Below are 13207 nucleotides of genomic sequence, written 5' to 3'. Positions count from 1 at the left end.
CACTGTGTTGGCCAGGGTGGTCTCGAATTCTTGACCTCAAGTGATCCACCCACCTTGGCCTCCCAAAGTGTTGGGATTACAGGCGTGAGCCACGTTCCCGGCCTCAAATTCACTCTTACAGCTGTGTTGTTATTCATTTGTAGTAAATTGGGGATTCCAGATAATCTACTTTTAGAGATAATTGTATATGTTTACTAATTTGTCTTGGAACAAAATATAAATTTGTAGCTAGCTTAATAGCTCTCTGAGAAAATTCTACAGCCTGACTTACCTTGAAAACTTTTCATATGGAAATGAGGCGTTAAGGGTAAATGATTTTGAGAGGTGACAGAATAAATACTTCAGTTCATAAACAAAAGATTAGCTTTTACTTTTATTTTGTTTTGTTAGCTTCTTTTTAATAGTTGAAAAGCCAATATACCCAGTAGAAGAAGCAAAAGTCACCAATAGCTCTACCATCCATGGTTAACCAGTATTAATCTTTTGTCTGGGCGTCTTATATACATTAAACACACACGTGCAACTCTGTGTATTTACTGAAGTGGAGTCATACTGTGAATATTCTAAAAGACAACTTAGTAGCTCTTGTTTTTTTTTTTTTTTTTTTGAGACCGTGTCTTGTTCTGTCACCCTGGCTGGAGTGCAATGGTGTGATCTCGGCTCACTGCAACCTCCACCTCCCATGTTCAAGTGATTCTCGTGCTTCAGCCTCCCAAGTAGCTGGGATTATAGGTGCCCGCCACCATGCCTGGCTAATTTTTGTATTTGTAAGTAGGGACGGGGTTTCATCATGTTGGTCAGGCTGGTCTTGAACTCCTGACCTCAGGTGATCTACCCGCCTTGGCCTCCTAAAGTCCTGGGATTACAGGTGTGAGCCCCTGCGCCCGGCCTTAGCAGCTCTTTCTAAGGATTTGATGTAATTTATTTACCTGATCTCTGATTTCAGGTCAGTTAACTTTTCCCCTTCAATTTGTTGCTATTATTAGTTCTACAAAGAGTATTGTTGTATTATACCTTTATTTACTCAATGATTATTTCTTTAGAATGAATTTCTAGAAGTGGAATTGCTGGATAAACATAATATTTTTCTCAGTTCTTCTCTGGAATGGTTGTATCTGGGTACCTGTTCAGTGTTCAGCCAGTCACAAATTTGGTCTCCAATTTAGTACAGATAATATTGTTTATTGAGTACTATTCTCTTTTTTTTTTTTTTTTTTGAGACAGAATCTCGCTCTGTTGCCCGGGCTGGAGTGTAGTGGCCGGATCTCAGCTCACTGAAAGCTCTGCCTCCTGGGTTTACGCCATTCTCCTGCCTCAGCCTCCCGAGTAGCTGGGACTACAGGCGCCCGCCACCTCGCCCAGCTAGTTTTTTGTATTTTTTAGTAGAGACGGGGTTTCACCATGTTAGCCAGGATGGTCTCGATCTCCTGACCTCGTGATCCGCCCGTCTCGGCCTCCCAAAGTGCTGGGATTACAGACTTGAGCCACCGCGCCCGGCCTATTGAGTACTATTCTATAGCACAGTCTCTGCTAAACACTTTGTAAACATTGTTCCATTTAATTCTCACCACCCTGATAGGTAGTAGTATATGCATTTTAGAGGAGAGAGCACTGAGGGTTAATAATAACTTTTCTCAAGTCAGCTAACTAGTAAGTGCTCAAACCTAGGTTTTCATCCCTTCAAAGTCTGTGTGCTCATTCATGAAGTAGCTTTATAGAAAAATTAACTTGGCTGGACTGTTTGAAGGAATTAGTTCATATCAAAAACTTTTTGTTTGTTAGTTTGTTTGTTTTGTTTGTGACAGGGTCTTGCTCTGTTACCCAGGCTGGAGTGTGGTGGTGTGATCATGACTCACTGCAGCCTCAATTTCCCAATCCCCTTGTCTCAGGCTCCCAAGTAGCTGGGATTCCCGGCTAGTTTTTGTAGAGACAGGTTTTCACCATGTTGCCCAGACTGGTCTTAAACTCCCAGGCTTAAGCAATCTGCCTGTCTCCGCCACCCAAAGTACTGGGATTACAGGTGTGAGCCACTGTGCCCAGCTTAGAAACGTTATTTACTCTCTCCTGAAATTCAGTCGCAAGGATTTAAAACAATTTTTTGATTAAAAACAGTTTTTAAAAATTTAAACTTTTTTGATATAGGATCTCTCTCTGTAGCTCAGGCTGGAGTGCAGTGGGGCAATCATGGCTGACCACAGCCTCAACCTCCTGGGCTCAAGTGATCCTCCCGAGTAGCTGGGACTACAGGCATGTGTGCCATTGTGCCTGGCTAATTTTTTAGCTTTTTAAGAGATGGGGTCTTGCTGTGTTGCCCAGGCTGTTCTGAAACTCCTGAGCTCAAGCGATCCTCCTGCCTTAGCCTCTTGAGTCTCTGGGATTACATGCATGAGCCATGAGCCACCACAGCTGGCTCTGATTTTAATTTTTTAAATTGACAGATAACATTGTGTGTTTTTATCATATATAATATGATGTTTTGAGGTATATATACATTGTAAAATGGTTAAATCTAGCGAATTAACAAATGCATTACCTCATATAGTCATTTTTGTGATGATAACATGTAACATGTACTCTACATTTTTAAAGAATGCAATATATCATCATTAACTGTTGTCACCTTGTATGCTAGATCTCTTGTAATTTATTTCTCCTATCTAACTGTAGTTGCATATTTTTTGACCAACATCTCCCTGTCCTTCCCATCGCCGAACAGCCTCAGACCCCAGTAACCACCATTCTACAGCCTGCCTCTATGAGGTCAACTTTTTAAGATCCTGTGTGTAAAGGAGACGATGTGATATTTGTCTTTCTGTGCCTGGCTTATTTTAATTAACATAACCCTCCAGGTTCATCCGTGTTATGGGCAGATGGCAGAATTTCCTTTTTCTTTAAATGGCTGAATAGTATTCCAGTGTTTATAAAGCCACTTTTCTTTATCTGTTCATCTGTTAATGGACACTTAGGTTGATTCCAGATCTTGGTTATTGTGAATAGTGCTACGGTAAACATGGGAGTGTAGATAGCTCTTCAACATACTGATTTCATTTACTTTGGATATATGTCCAGTAGTGGGATTGTTGGATCATATGGTAGTTCTATTTTTAATTGTTTGAGGAGCCTCTATACTGTTTTCCATTATGGCTTGACTGATTTGCATTCCCACCTATAGTGTATAAAGGTTCTCTTTTTGTCACATCATCACCAGCACTTACTATCTTTTGCTTTTTTGATAAATGCCATTCTCAGTGGGGTGAGGTGATTGATATTGTGGGTTTGATTTGCATTTCCCCGATGATTAGTGATGTTGAACATTTTTTCATATACTTGTTGGCCATTTGTATGTCTTCTTTTGAGAAATGTCCATTCAGGTCTCTTGCTCATTTTTCACTTGGGTTATTTGTTTTTTTTATTGCTGTTTGAGTTCTTTATATATTTCAATTATTAATCTTTTGTCAGGTAGATAGTTTGCAAATAGTTTCTCCTATTCTATAGATTGTCTCTTCACTTTGTTGTTTGTTTTCTTTGCTGTGCAGAAGATTTTTAGTTTGATGTAGTCCCAGTTATCTATTTTTATTACCTGTGCTCTTGAGGTCTTGTCCAAAAAAAATCCTTGCCCAGACCAATATCATAAAGCATTTTCCCATTTTCTTCTGTTCCACAGTTTCAGGTCTTACATTGAAGTCTTTAATCCATTTTGAGTTAATTTTTGTATATGGTTGAGAGGTAAGCATTCATTTTCATTCTTCTGCATGTGGATATCCAGTTTCCCCAGTAACACTTACACTTTACCCATTGTGTAAAATCAGTTGAGTGTAAATACATGGATTCGTTTCTGGCTGTTTTTTCCACTGGTTTATATGTCTGTTTTTATACCGGTACCATGCTGTTTTGATTACTGTAGCTTTGTAGTGTACTCTGAAGTCAGGTAGTGTGATCCTTCCAGCTTTCTTCTTTTTGCTTAAGATTCCCTTGACTATTTGGGGTCTCTTGTGGTTCCATGTGAACTTAGGATGATTTTTTCTATTTCTGTGAAGGATGCCATTGGTATTTTGATAAGGACTGTACTGATTCTGTACATCACTTGGATAGTAAGTCACAAAGATTTTGATGTTTTAATTTGGAGAAATTTTATCTAGCACTTATATTTGTATAGCTAGGAGAGTTGTACTTTCATCTGAAATACATTAAGGATAGTGAGATGCCATTAGTGTATTTATGGAATTAGGTTTATGTTAGAATTATTTAGGTATAGTTTGACCATTTTTCAAACCCACAATAAATATTTTAGTGGAGTAAAATGTTAATTTAACAAATATTTCTCTAACGCCTATTCTGATAGTCAGCGGCCTGCTTAGGTGCAAATCCTGTCTGTGTCTGTTAGAAGCTGTGTGACCTTGATAGATTGTTAAGTTTCCGTTTCTGTACAATGCAGGTAATAGTACCTGTCTCATAAGCTGTTGTGAGGATTAAATAAAGTAGTGTGCAAAAGGAAACACTTAGCAGAGTGTTCAATAAATGTAAACTTTTCGTTGTTGACATCTGAGCCTCCCACTGGAGAAACAGTAAAAGGTGGGTGTTATTTGACGTTAAGGAATCTACAGTTTGGTAGACTGATCTTAAACAATTGTAATTCATCCTGGAAAATGCCTTAATGCAGGCATAAAAGGGCCAGTGGAAGCATCAAACACATGTGCAGAACTGCAGGTTGTCAAGGAAGCCTTCAAGGGAGGAGATGGTGTTGATGTCAAGACCTGATGAATGAAAGTAGCTCATGGGAGAGCTCAAGAGTGTGACCAGGAGTTAGGAATTTCAATGGAAAATGGAATCTTTGTGATGCCCTCCACATTTCATTAGATGTTAAATTCTAGAGTGAAGTTCGATATGATTATTTACTACTAAGTATATTCCCAAATATTTAAGGTTAAGATCTTATTAAAATAATGAATTCTAAAGCCATTAATATTTGGAATTTTTATGTAATAGTTATTTGATTATGGTACTTTTTTTTGGCTACAGTTATTAACCAATAACATTCTAATTTATCATTTTAATGGGAAGTCGCAGCTTTTTTCTCCCTGTAACAATACTAAAAGTACATTTTAAGGCTATGTGATGTCGAGTTTTATTATAAACGTTATTTTTCTGTTTACTCTCCTTTTCTGTATTGTACACAAATTTGTCCCCTTCTATATTGTGTTTTAAATTTAGAACCTACTGATGTATAGGCATTTCACTTACTATCTTGAGGGATTTTTCCAGATAAAACAGAAATTTAGTAAGGTAGCTTCTGTCAGTATAAAAGCAGAGCAGCTCATTTCCTTTGTACCATTCTGAAAATCATACCAGAATAGAATAGCTTGTTTCTGTATTATTTTATGTACTCATTGACATTGTCTTTTTTGTGAGCATCCTTCACCCCACATGGAACCCTAACAATGAAAATTTACTTGTGTGTATATAGGGATGTTATCCCTTTTGATCATTTAAATACATATGGATAGTGATAGAAATCTCTCTGTGTGTGTGTTTTTTTAAGGTATTGCCATCAGAGAGTCGGCAAAGGTAGTCGACCAAGCCCAAAGGAGAGTGTTGAGGGGAGTTGATGACCTTGACTTTTTCATAGGAGATGAAGCCATCGATAAACCTACGTATGCTACAAAGGTAAGTGTCCGGCAGGTGTTTGCTTCTCTAAGTGTAGAGCAGTAGGATGAGTAATGCAAAATGGTCATCTAGAAGTTGTATTTGTGAGTTGTGGAATGTGTTTCTATTATGTTTGAATAGAGGTGGTGGTGGTGGTTGTTTTTGAATGGGGGTGTTTTTGATTGGAGAATTAAGGGAATTAACAGATCCCTGGAATGCAGAATAGACTCAGGAAACACCAGGTCACACATGAAAGCAAGATCCCCTCCTCTGGAAAATTGTTGACAGGTTGACTAACCTGTCAGTTGAGGGACAATTGCAGATTGGTTAATTAAAAGAACACATTATTTAAGCAGACTTTTTTTTTTTTTAAAGCTCCAGATCCAGTTGTATGATAATTAGCTGCAGTTTTCTATCTGTTCCTCATTGTTTTTTGTTGTTGTTGTTTTTTTAGAGATAGGTCTTACTCTGTCACCCAGACTGGAGTGCTCTGATGCCATCTTGGCTCACTGCAGCCTCGACCTCCTGAGCTCAAGCAATCCTCTCTCCTCAACTTCTCAAGTAGATGGGACTACAGGCACGCATCACCATGCCTGGCTGATTTTTTAAATTTTTGGTAGAGACTGTCTTGCTATGTTGCCCAGGCTGGTCCCGAACTCCTGGGCTCGAGTGAGCCTCCTGCCTTGGCCTCCCGAAATGTTGGATTAGAGGCGTGAGCCACTGTGCCTGGCCTGTCTCCCTGTCATTGTTAAGGTGATTCTTTGTTTGTAGAAATGAGTGGAGGAGAATATGAACAATAATGTAACTTAATCTTTTTTTTTTTCAAATGCTGTTGTTTCTTTACAAGAATTAAAAACTGCAATGAGAAGGAGACCTTTATTCTGTAATAACACAGTTTCTTCTGTGCCACTGTTAAACTGTTGCTCTTATTGTCGTGAACTGAGGCTTAACAACTCTGGTTTCTCTTCCTCCAGTGGCCAATACGACATGGAATCATTGAAGACTGGGATCTTATGGAAAGGTTCATGGAGCAAGTGGTTTTTAAATATCTTCGAGCTGAACCTGAGGACCATTATTTTTTAATGGTGAGTAACTGAAACTAAGAGGAAATATATTCCTGTAAATTCCAAATTGCTTAGATTTTAAACTGAAGATATTCTTTTCTAGGGCGTTTTAAATTTCTTCTAAAGATATGTGCATGAATCAGGCTGTTTTTTTGAAAATACTGGAAAGCTCAATAAAAATGTTCAGAACGAAAAGGGGCTTGTTAGCTCACCAAACAGGAAGCCCAAGTGAAGCAGCTCTAGGGTGTTGTTTTAGCAGCTCAGTGATAGAGTTGCACATGCAGCCTAGGGCACAGCTTGAGCTCTTCTGTTTGTTCCCTTTGGGTCCCAGGGTGGCTGCCAAATTCCCAGATCACCTCTTTGGACATTTCCATACAGAGATAGAAGATTTTCCTTTCACTTTTTAAGAATTTAGAGACCCTTTCTCAGAAACCTTTCCAGCAGATTTGTCCCATCTGCCTATGCCTAACCTGGTTAGAGCAATAGGAATGGATTTACTGTGACTGGTTTAGATTCATGAAGACTTTCTCCTTGGGGCGGTGACCAGGAGAACCTGTCTGATGTTCTGGACCCTGGAGGAGGGTAAGTAACTAAACAGGCCTCCAAAAGCAAAGACAATAGAAGGAGGAATGGATTTGGATAAACCAACTGCCTACTTTAGTTTTCCTGAGACATAGCAAGATGATTGTAATTATTGCCCTTATAGCAGAGGAAACCAGGTCAAGATGTTATTTTTTTCTAGGGTTTAAATATTACTGTAAAAGATAACTGAACTGAGTTATGGGCCCTAATTATGATACTTAATTGATTTCATTCAAATGAAATGAAACATCACAGATAAATGCGAAGAAATATCTCCTAGTTCTCTAGTGGTTCTACTCAGCATTACATGTTTTCTTCTGTGAGATGCTCTTTTCAAGTTAAAATTAATTGCATGTACAGAATGCTTGCTTTATAGAGGGCAGTTTCATGTGACATAAGCTGCATATTAAATCTACATAATTTAGGTTTGGATTTTTTTTCATGCAAGTACATTGTCAAATGGTCCCAGATCCAATTATAAAATTCTTTCTAACATTAGAATATGAAGTGTTTTTAAGAATTATCTGGTATAAGAAATATTTTAACTATAAGGCTAATAGTTAATGGAGTAACTATTAAATATGGAATGACTCTATAACAAATATATATATTTAATGTATATTAAAGCCAGTCTTTGATCTTTTCTCCCTGGCTCTGTCTTCACAACTGAAATTGCCAAGTATGGCTGCTTCGTTTCACAGGCCACTCTGTTTTCTCTGTACATCCACAGTAGTTTATTTTATTTTGCTGTTTTGCTTTGTATTTTATTTTTCTAGAAATGGGATCTTGCTCTATTGTCCAGGCTGGAGTTCCCTGGCACAATTCTATCCAGTCATTGCAGCCTCGGACCCTGGGCTCAGTTGATCCTCCTGCTTCAACCTGCTGAGTAGCTGGGACCACAGGTAGAAACCACAAGCCTGGCTAATTTTAAAAAATTTTTTGTAGAGACGAGGTCTCGCTATGTTGTCCAGGCTGGCCTCAAACTCCCAGGCTTAAGTGATTCTCCCACCTTAGCCTCACAAAGTGTTGGGATTACAGGCGTGAGCCACCATGCCCGGCCCACAGTGGTTTATGTGGAGCAAATGGAGCCAATAAACTGACTGTGTGTGAGTGGCTTTGTCTTTACAGCCAAAACAAATCACAGATTCCCACCTGTCAGATTTGGCATTTTTCCTTCTCTAGCATATCACATCAACTACCTGTTGGGTAGGATTTTAGGAGCAGGCATGGAGCCCAGCTGTTTCCTTCTGTCTACTTCAGCTTCCTGTGCCAGGAGTTCTTGCTTTACTTAGAGGGACATCTAATCTCAGGCATGTGGAGCAAATACGGACCACCACACGGCTCGCAAGAATTTTTATTAAAGGGGATTCTTTTTGTGATTTAGCTGGCATATAGGAGATAGTAAAATATAACCACTTGCCAGGATGGAATTGGAGAGGTTTGGTGTGAACATAGAAAAGGCTATTTGCTAAAAATGGGTACCTGCAATGAATGTTCAAAAACAATCAAGTTTATTATTAAAAAGATAAGAAAATACTGTATTACATGTGTTGTGCTTTGAATTCTGCAAGTCATTTTGTTGCATGTCGTGGTTGAGGAAGTGATGAGAATGGTAAATTTCCTTCAGGTATATGTCCTTAACCGTGTGTTGATGGAATAAAGGGACGTGAACCAGGTGGAAAGATTTAAGGCCAAGCCATCAAAATGAATTGAAGACATTAAGAGAGTCTAAGAGGCCCAAAGGATAGACCCCACAGGAGCTCACAGAATTACCCTTTCTGACGGCCGTGCCCAGTCATCTGAACATGCAGAGAGAATGACCTCCTTGCCACTGACTGTTTTCAGGGAGGTGCAGAGACTCATCTTATGCTGGTTATGCGGACTGAGCAGATGGCACCTGGGAACTCCGCTCTTCCCCAATACTGCGTTGCCCAAAGCTCAGTACTCACTCAGAGTTGTCAAAGAGATGCAGTGCTCCTGAGTGGAAATTGGATTAGAACTTCAGAAGGGGTTTTCAAACTTCTTGAATGTAAATCCTGCAAGAGCAAACGAGCAGCACATGCAGACGACCAGCAGTGAGAGGGCATGGTGACTCTGAGGACCTGACTGGGTTAGGGTAATTAGAGCAGGGGAGTATGGAGAGAGGAGGTCAGGCAGCCTTTGTGCAGTGTAGACAGTGAGCCGTGAGGCCAGTTTTGTGTTTTAGGGAGACTTTATGGGCAGGCACCTCCATTACACAGAGTCTAGAAGATGACCCCATGTGAGTTAACAGGTGCCTGTAAGGAGGGCGTATGGTGAGAATGGCAGGAGTGGGTGGAGGGGAGTTCTGTCATTTGCAAGGTTCTTAAAATTATGTAAGGGGATATGTATAGTCAAAACCACCCATGAAAATTCATCCGGAAGGGCCCATTTATACAGCTCTGAGTCAGTGGGAGAAAATGGATTTTCCCTCAGCATGGAGGAACTTTCTTCTGCACTAGCTGGGGTGGTTGACTTACATTTAGGAGTGCAGTGTGGTGTGTGGAAGCACACATTGTGTCATTAGGTTGCCCTCAGTCCAGCACTTGGCTCCCAGTCCCAGTATGTTGAAGCTGAGACCGCCTGAGAGCAGTTGGACTCCCAGAGCCAGTACTCATTAAGGAGCCCGGGGCAGACATTGTGTTACTCATGTAGTTATTTCACCTGCTCTCATATTGGGCCTCATTGTTCTGGCCTCACTAGCTTTTATATGCTGCTGTGTTTTTGGAGCATGTACAGTTGGTTGGGGTAAGCTATATATAGTTAGCAGAGATAAACAGGAGGTAGACTTGGTGGGTCTTAGTGATGAGAATTGGTAGCAGTTAAGAGAAATCTAGGATGACTCAGATTTTGAGATGGGGCAGTGCATGGATGATAATGTGATTGGTTAAGATGGGAAACATGAGAGGAAACTCACTTGAGGGAGGGAGGAGGAAGAAGGAGAGTTTGATTTTGTACATGCTGAGGTCTAAGGGTCTAACTGGGCTGCGCAGGTAAAGCAGCCGAGGAACAGCCAGCTCCAAGCTGCAGGTGTTGATGGAGGAGTCAGTAGCGTTCACCTGTTGATTGTTGATGGAAAATTAACTCTGATTACTAAAAATAAAACATACCATCCTTGGTATTTTAGAGATGAATGTATGAATACATGATTATTTTGAGATCTTTAGGTAAAGTTAGTGCTCTGTGAAATCATTTTCTTCATGAACCTGGTGAAATTAAAAAATGCTAGCCATGGCAGTACCCTACATCTGAATCACAATTGCGTTATGTCCTGACTTACTCTAGTTTCCTTTCTGAATTCTTGAGAATGGTTAGACCTGCCTTGTGCACTTCACTAACCAGTGTAGACCTAGCCAGTGTAGACCTAGCCAGTGTAGACCTAGCCAGTGTAGAAGTCAGCTTTCTTGGATTTGCTAAGCCGCCTCCTGCACGTACTTTCCAGCTTCCAGTATATTGTCACCTCCTCTCCTATTCACTCTTCCTTGAGGATTTGTAATTTTAAAAATGTTTCTTTACTGTAGTTTTAGAGAGGCGTGGAGGTGGAGTAATATTAGATACATGTGTTCCATTTTCTGTCTTTATCCAGAAATACGGGTTGGTTTTATGATAGTCATTATTCATTTTTAAATCAATACCAGGTGATAATTTTACCATTGTTAGGAATAAAAATATTTATGTAGCTTGCATTCATTGATGCTTTGGTCATATGCTTCTATATTTAAAAAAACCAGATTATTCTTTCTCTTCTCACTGTTGCACTTGACTAGTCTTAAAGAGAGGAAAAACCCCAGAAAAACTGGACATATCCTATTTAGATTTTGTTATAAATAATAGTTTGAGAAAATTTTAATTACCTTTGTCTCCTAAAGGAATAATTACAACATCAATAGTGGTGGATAGAGATGAAATGGGAGATTGAGGAAGATGGAGGGTTTGTGATTGTGGTCCTCAGAATCCATAAGGATATGGCCTGAATGATGTCGATTTTGATTTAAGAACCAGGAGAACGTCATTATATTGTAAATGTTCCCTTAAATGGAAGTACATAGATTTTAGTTCTTCAAAGATGGTGAACTGTTTTTGGCAGCAAGCAATAGAAGTATAAAAGCAGTAGTTTAAAAAAGTTAAGGTTTTATTTTTCGTAAATAAATTTGTAGCAGAGTCCAGTGCTGATACGGCAGCTCTGTGGTGTTGCTGAGGATCTCTCTACTCTAGTGTCTAGAATATATGGCTTTCATTCTAAGGATGCCTCATGATCACAAGTTGATTACTGCAGCTGCAACTGTCGCCCCTGTGTTGCACGAAGGAAGAGGGTGTTCAGGGCAGGTGGCAAGTCTACTCAGCTTTGTAAGGAGCTTTCTTGGCAACCATACTCCAGCATTTGTGTCTTACTGGCCAGAACTTACTCACTTAGTCATCCCTGTCCACAAGGACGTCTGGGAAATGTTTTTGTCTGGGCCTATTTCCATTTCCCATCATAGATCAGCGGTCTGTCAGTCACAAACTTGCAGTGTCGGTACGTGTCACTCACAATGCCTGCCGTAGTGGTGTCACTCACAGGCATGAAGACAGTAGCAAAGGAAAGATTCAGCTGCTTTCACAACTCTGACTGGATTTTACCTGGCTGGAGAGTGTCACCACGTTAGGGAGCCGCTGGCCAGGAGGAAGCTGTGGCAAGATGTGCTGCGTCTCCTTCTTGGCATTGCCATCTTGCTGCCGTAAGTCTCTCTGTTTGTGGATAAAGTACATTAGGAAATTAGGAAGTTATATTAGGAGTTTGTGTGATCTTGCCCCATGGCCCTAACTCAGAGTTTAACACTTGATGTAGAGATTATTTCCCCTTCATTACAGTAGAATTGTAAATATGATAGAGAAAATTTGCAAGATATCTATGGGACTTTTTATAGTCTTATCACATTAACATAGGCACTGTTGACAGATAGTATATTTTCATTTCATCTTTCTACCCATTTAAAAATGATTTTACACTCAATATTGTACTCATTTTCTTAGTTTTCATAACCCTTATTTTAATAGCTGTATGATTATCTATCTAGTAGGTATTTCCTGCTCAGCAGTTCCACTATTTTTAGTCATTTTCTTGGTTTTATAAGAAATAATGTCATCTTTGTGCATACAGTTTTTCCTCTATTTTGAGTATTTTTTGTTTAAAAAGAACTAGCAGTATTTGATTATGGAGTTCAGCAGTGTTAATAATTTTATCAGTCTCTGCACAGTGTGCTATTTCGGACTGCCATCAGCACTGTACAAGAGGCTTACTTTCTTTGTACTCTTGTCAGCATTAATATTTTTGATTATTTAATGGATTAAAATTTACCAGATGCTTTAAATTTGCATTTTTGATAACTTTGACCTTATAAATGTTTCCACATGTTAGTTGTATTTCCTCTTTTGTGAGCTGTCCATTCATGCCCTGTGCTCTTTTATGTATCATTTTTATTGCTTTTCTTGTTACTGTGATTTCTATGAACTTTGTTTTTACTTAACATTTTTTTATTCTAAAATACACATAACAGAATTTACCATTTGAACCATTTTTGAATGTACAGCTTGGTGGCATTAGGCACATTCACAAACCATTGCCACTGTCTGTCTCCAGAAGGCTTTTCAGCTTCCCAAACTAAAACTCTGTCCCCATTGAACACAAATTCTCTTTACTCCTTTACCTGCCCCTGGAATGCCCATTTTGCTTTTTGTCTCTATACATTTGATGACTGTAGGGCCCTCATATAAATGGAATCATATAGTATTTGTCCTTTTATGACCAGCTGATTTCACTTAGCTAGCGTCTTCAAGCTTCATCCATGTTGAAGCATGCGCCAGGATTTCCTTTCTTTTTAAGGCTGAATAATATTTCATTGTACATAGATACCACATTC

At 39.4% G+C, this 13207-nt stretch overlaps 1 protein-coding gene across 12 annotated transcripts in view; it reads left to right on the top strand.

The window, feature by feature from the left end:
- The window catches only part of ACTR3B (actin related protein 3B), a 106164-nt gene that overhangs the window by 38801 nt on the left and 54156 nt on the right, over nucleotides 1–13207 (top strand). For all 12 annotated transcript variants that reach the window (XR_004432734.1, XR_004432733.1, XR_004432732.1 and 9 more), the window contains 2 exons: nucleotides 5540–5664; nucleotides 6618–6728. Coding sequence is in view for 8 of the 12 variants with exons in the window: in XM_033192164.1 (XP_033048055.1) it covers nucleotides 5540–5664; nucleotides 6618–6728 (236 nt within the window). In the remaining 4 variants the exon portion in view is untranslated. The remainder of the gene's footprint in view (nucleotides 1–5539; nucleotides 5665–6617; nucleotides 6729–13207) is intronic.

The sequence above is a fragment of the Trachypithecus francoisi genome, unplaced genomic scaffold, assembly GCF_009764315.1.
Source record: "Trachypithecus francoisi isolate TF-2019V2 unplaced genomic scaffold, Tfra_2.0 Lachesis_group4, whole genome shotgun sequence".
Taxonomy (NCBI): Eukaryota; Metazoa; Chordata; class Mammalia; order Primates; family Cercopithecidae; genus Trachypithecus; species Trachypithecus francoisi.
The sequence above is the reverse complement of the archived record's forward strand: the minus strand, read 5'-3'. Positions and strand labels throughout refer to the sequence as shown.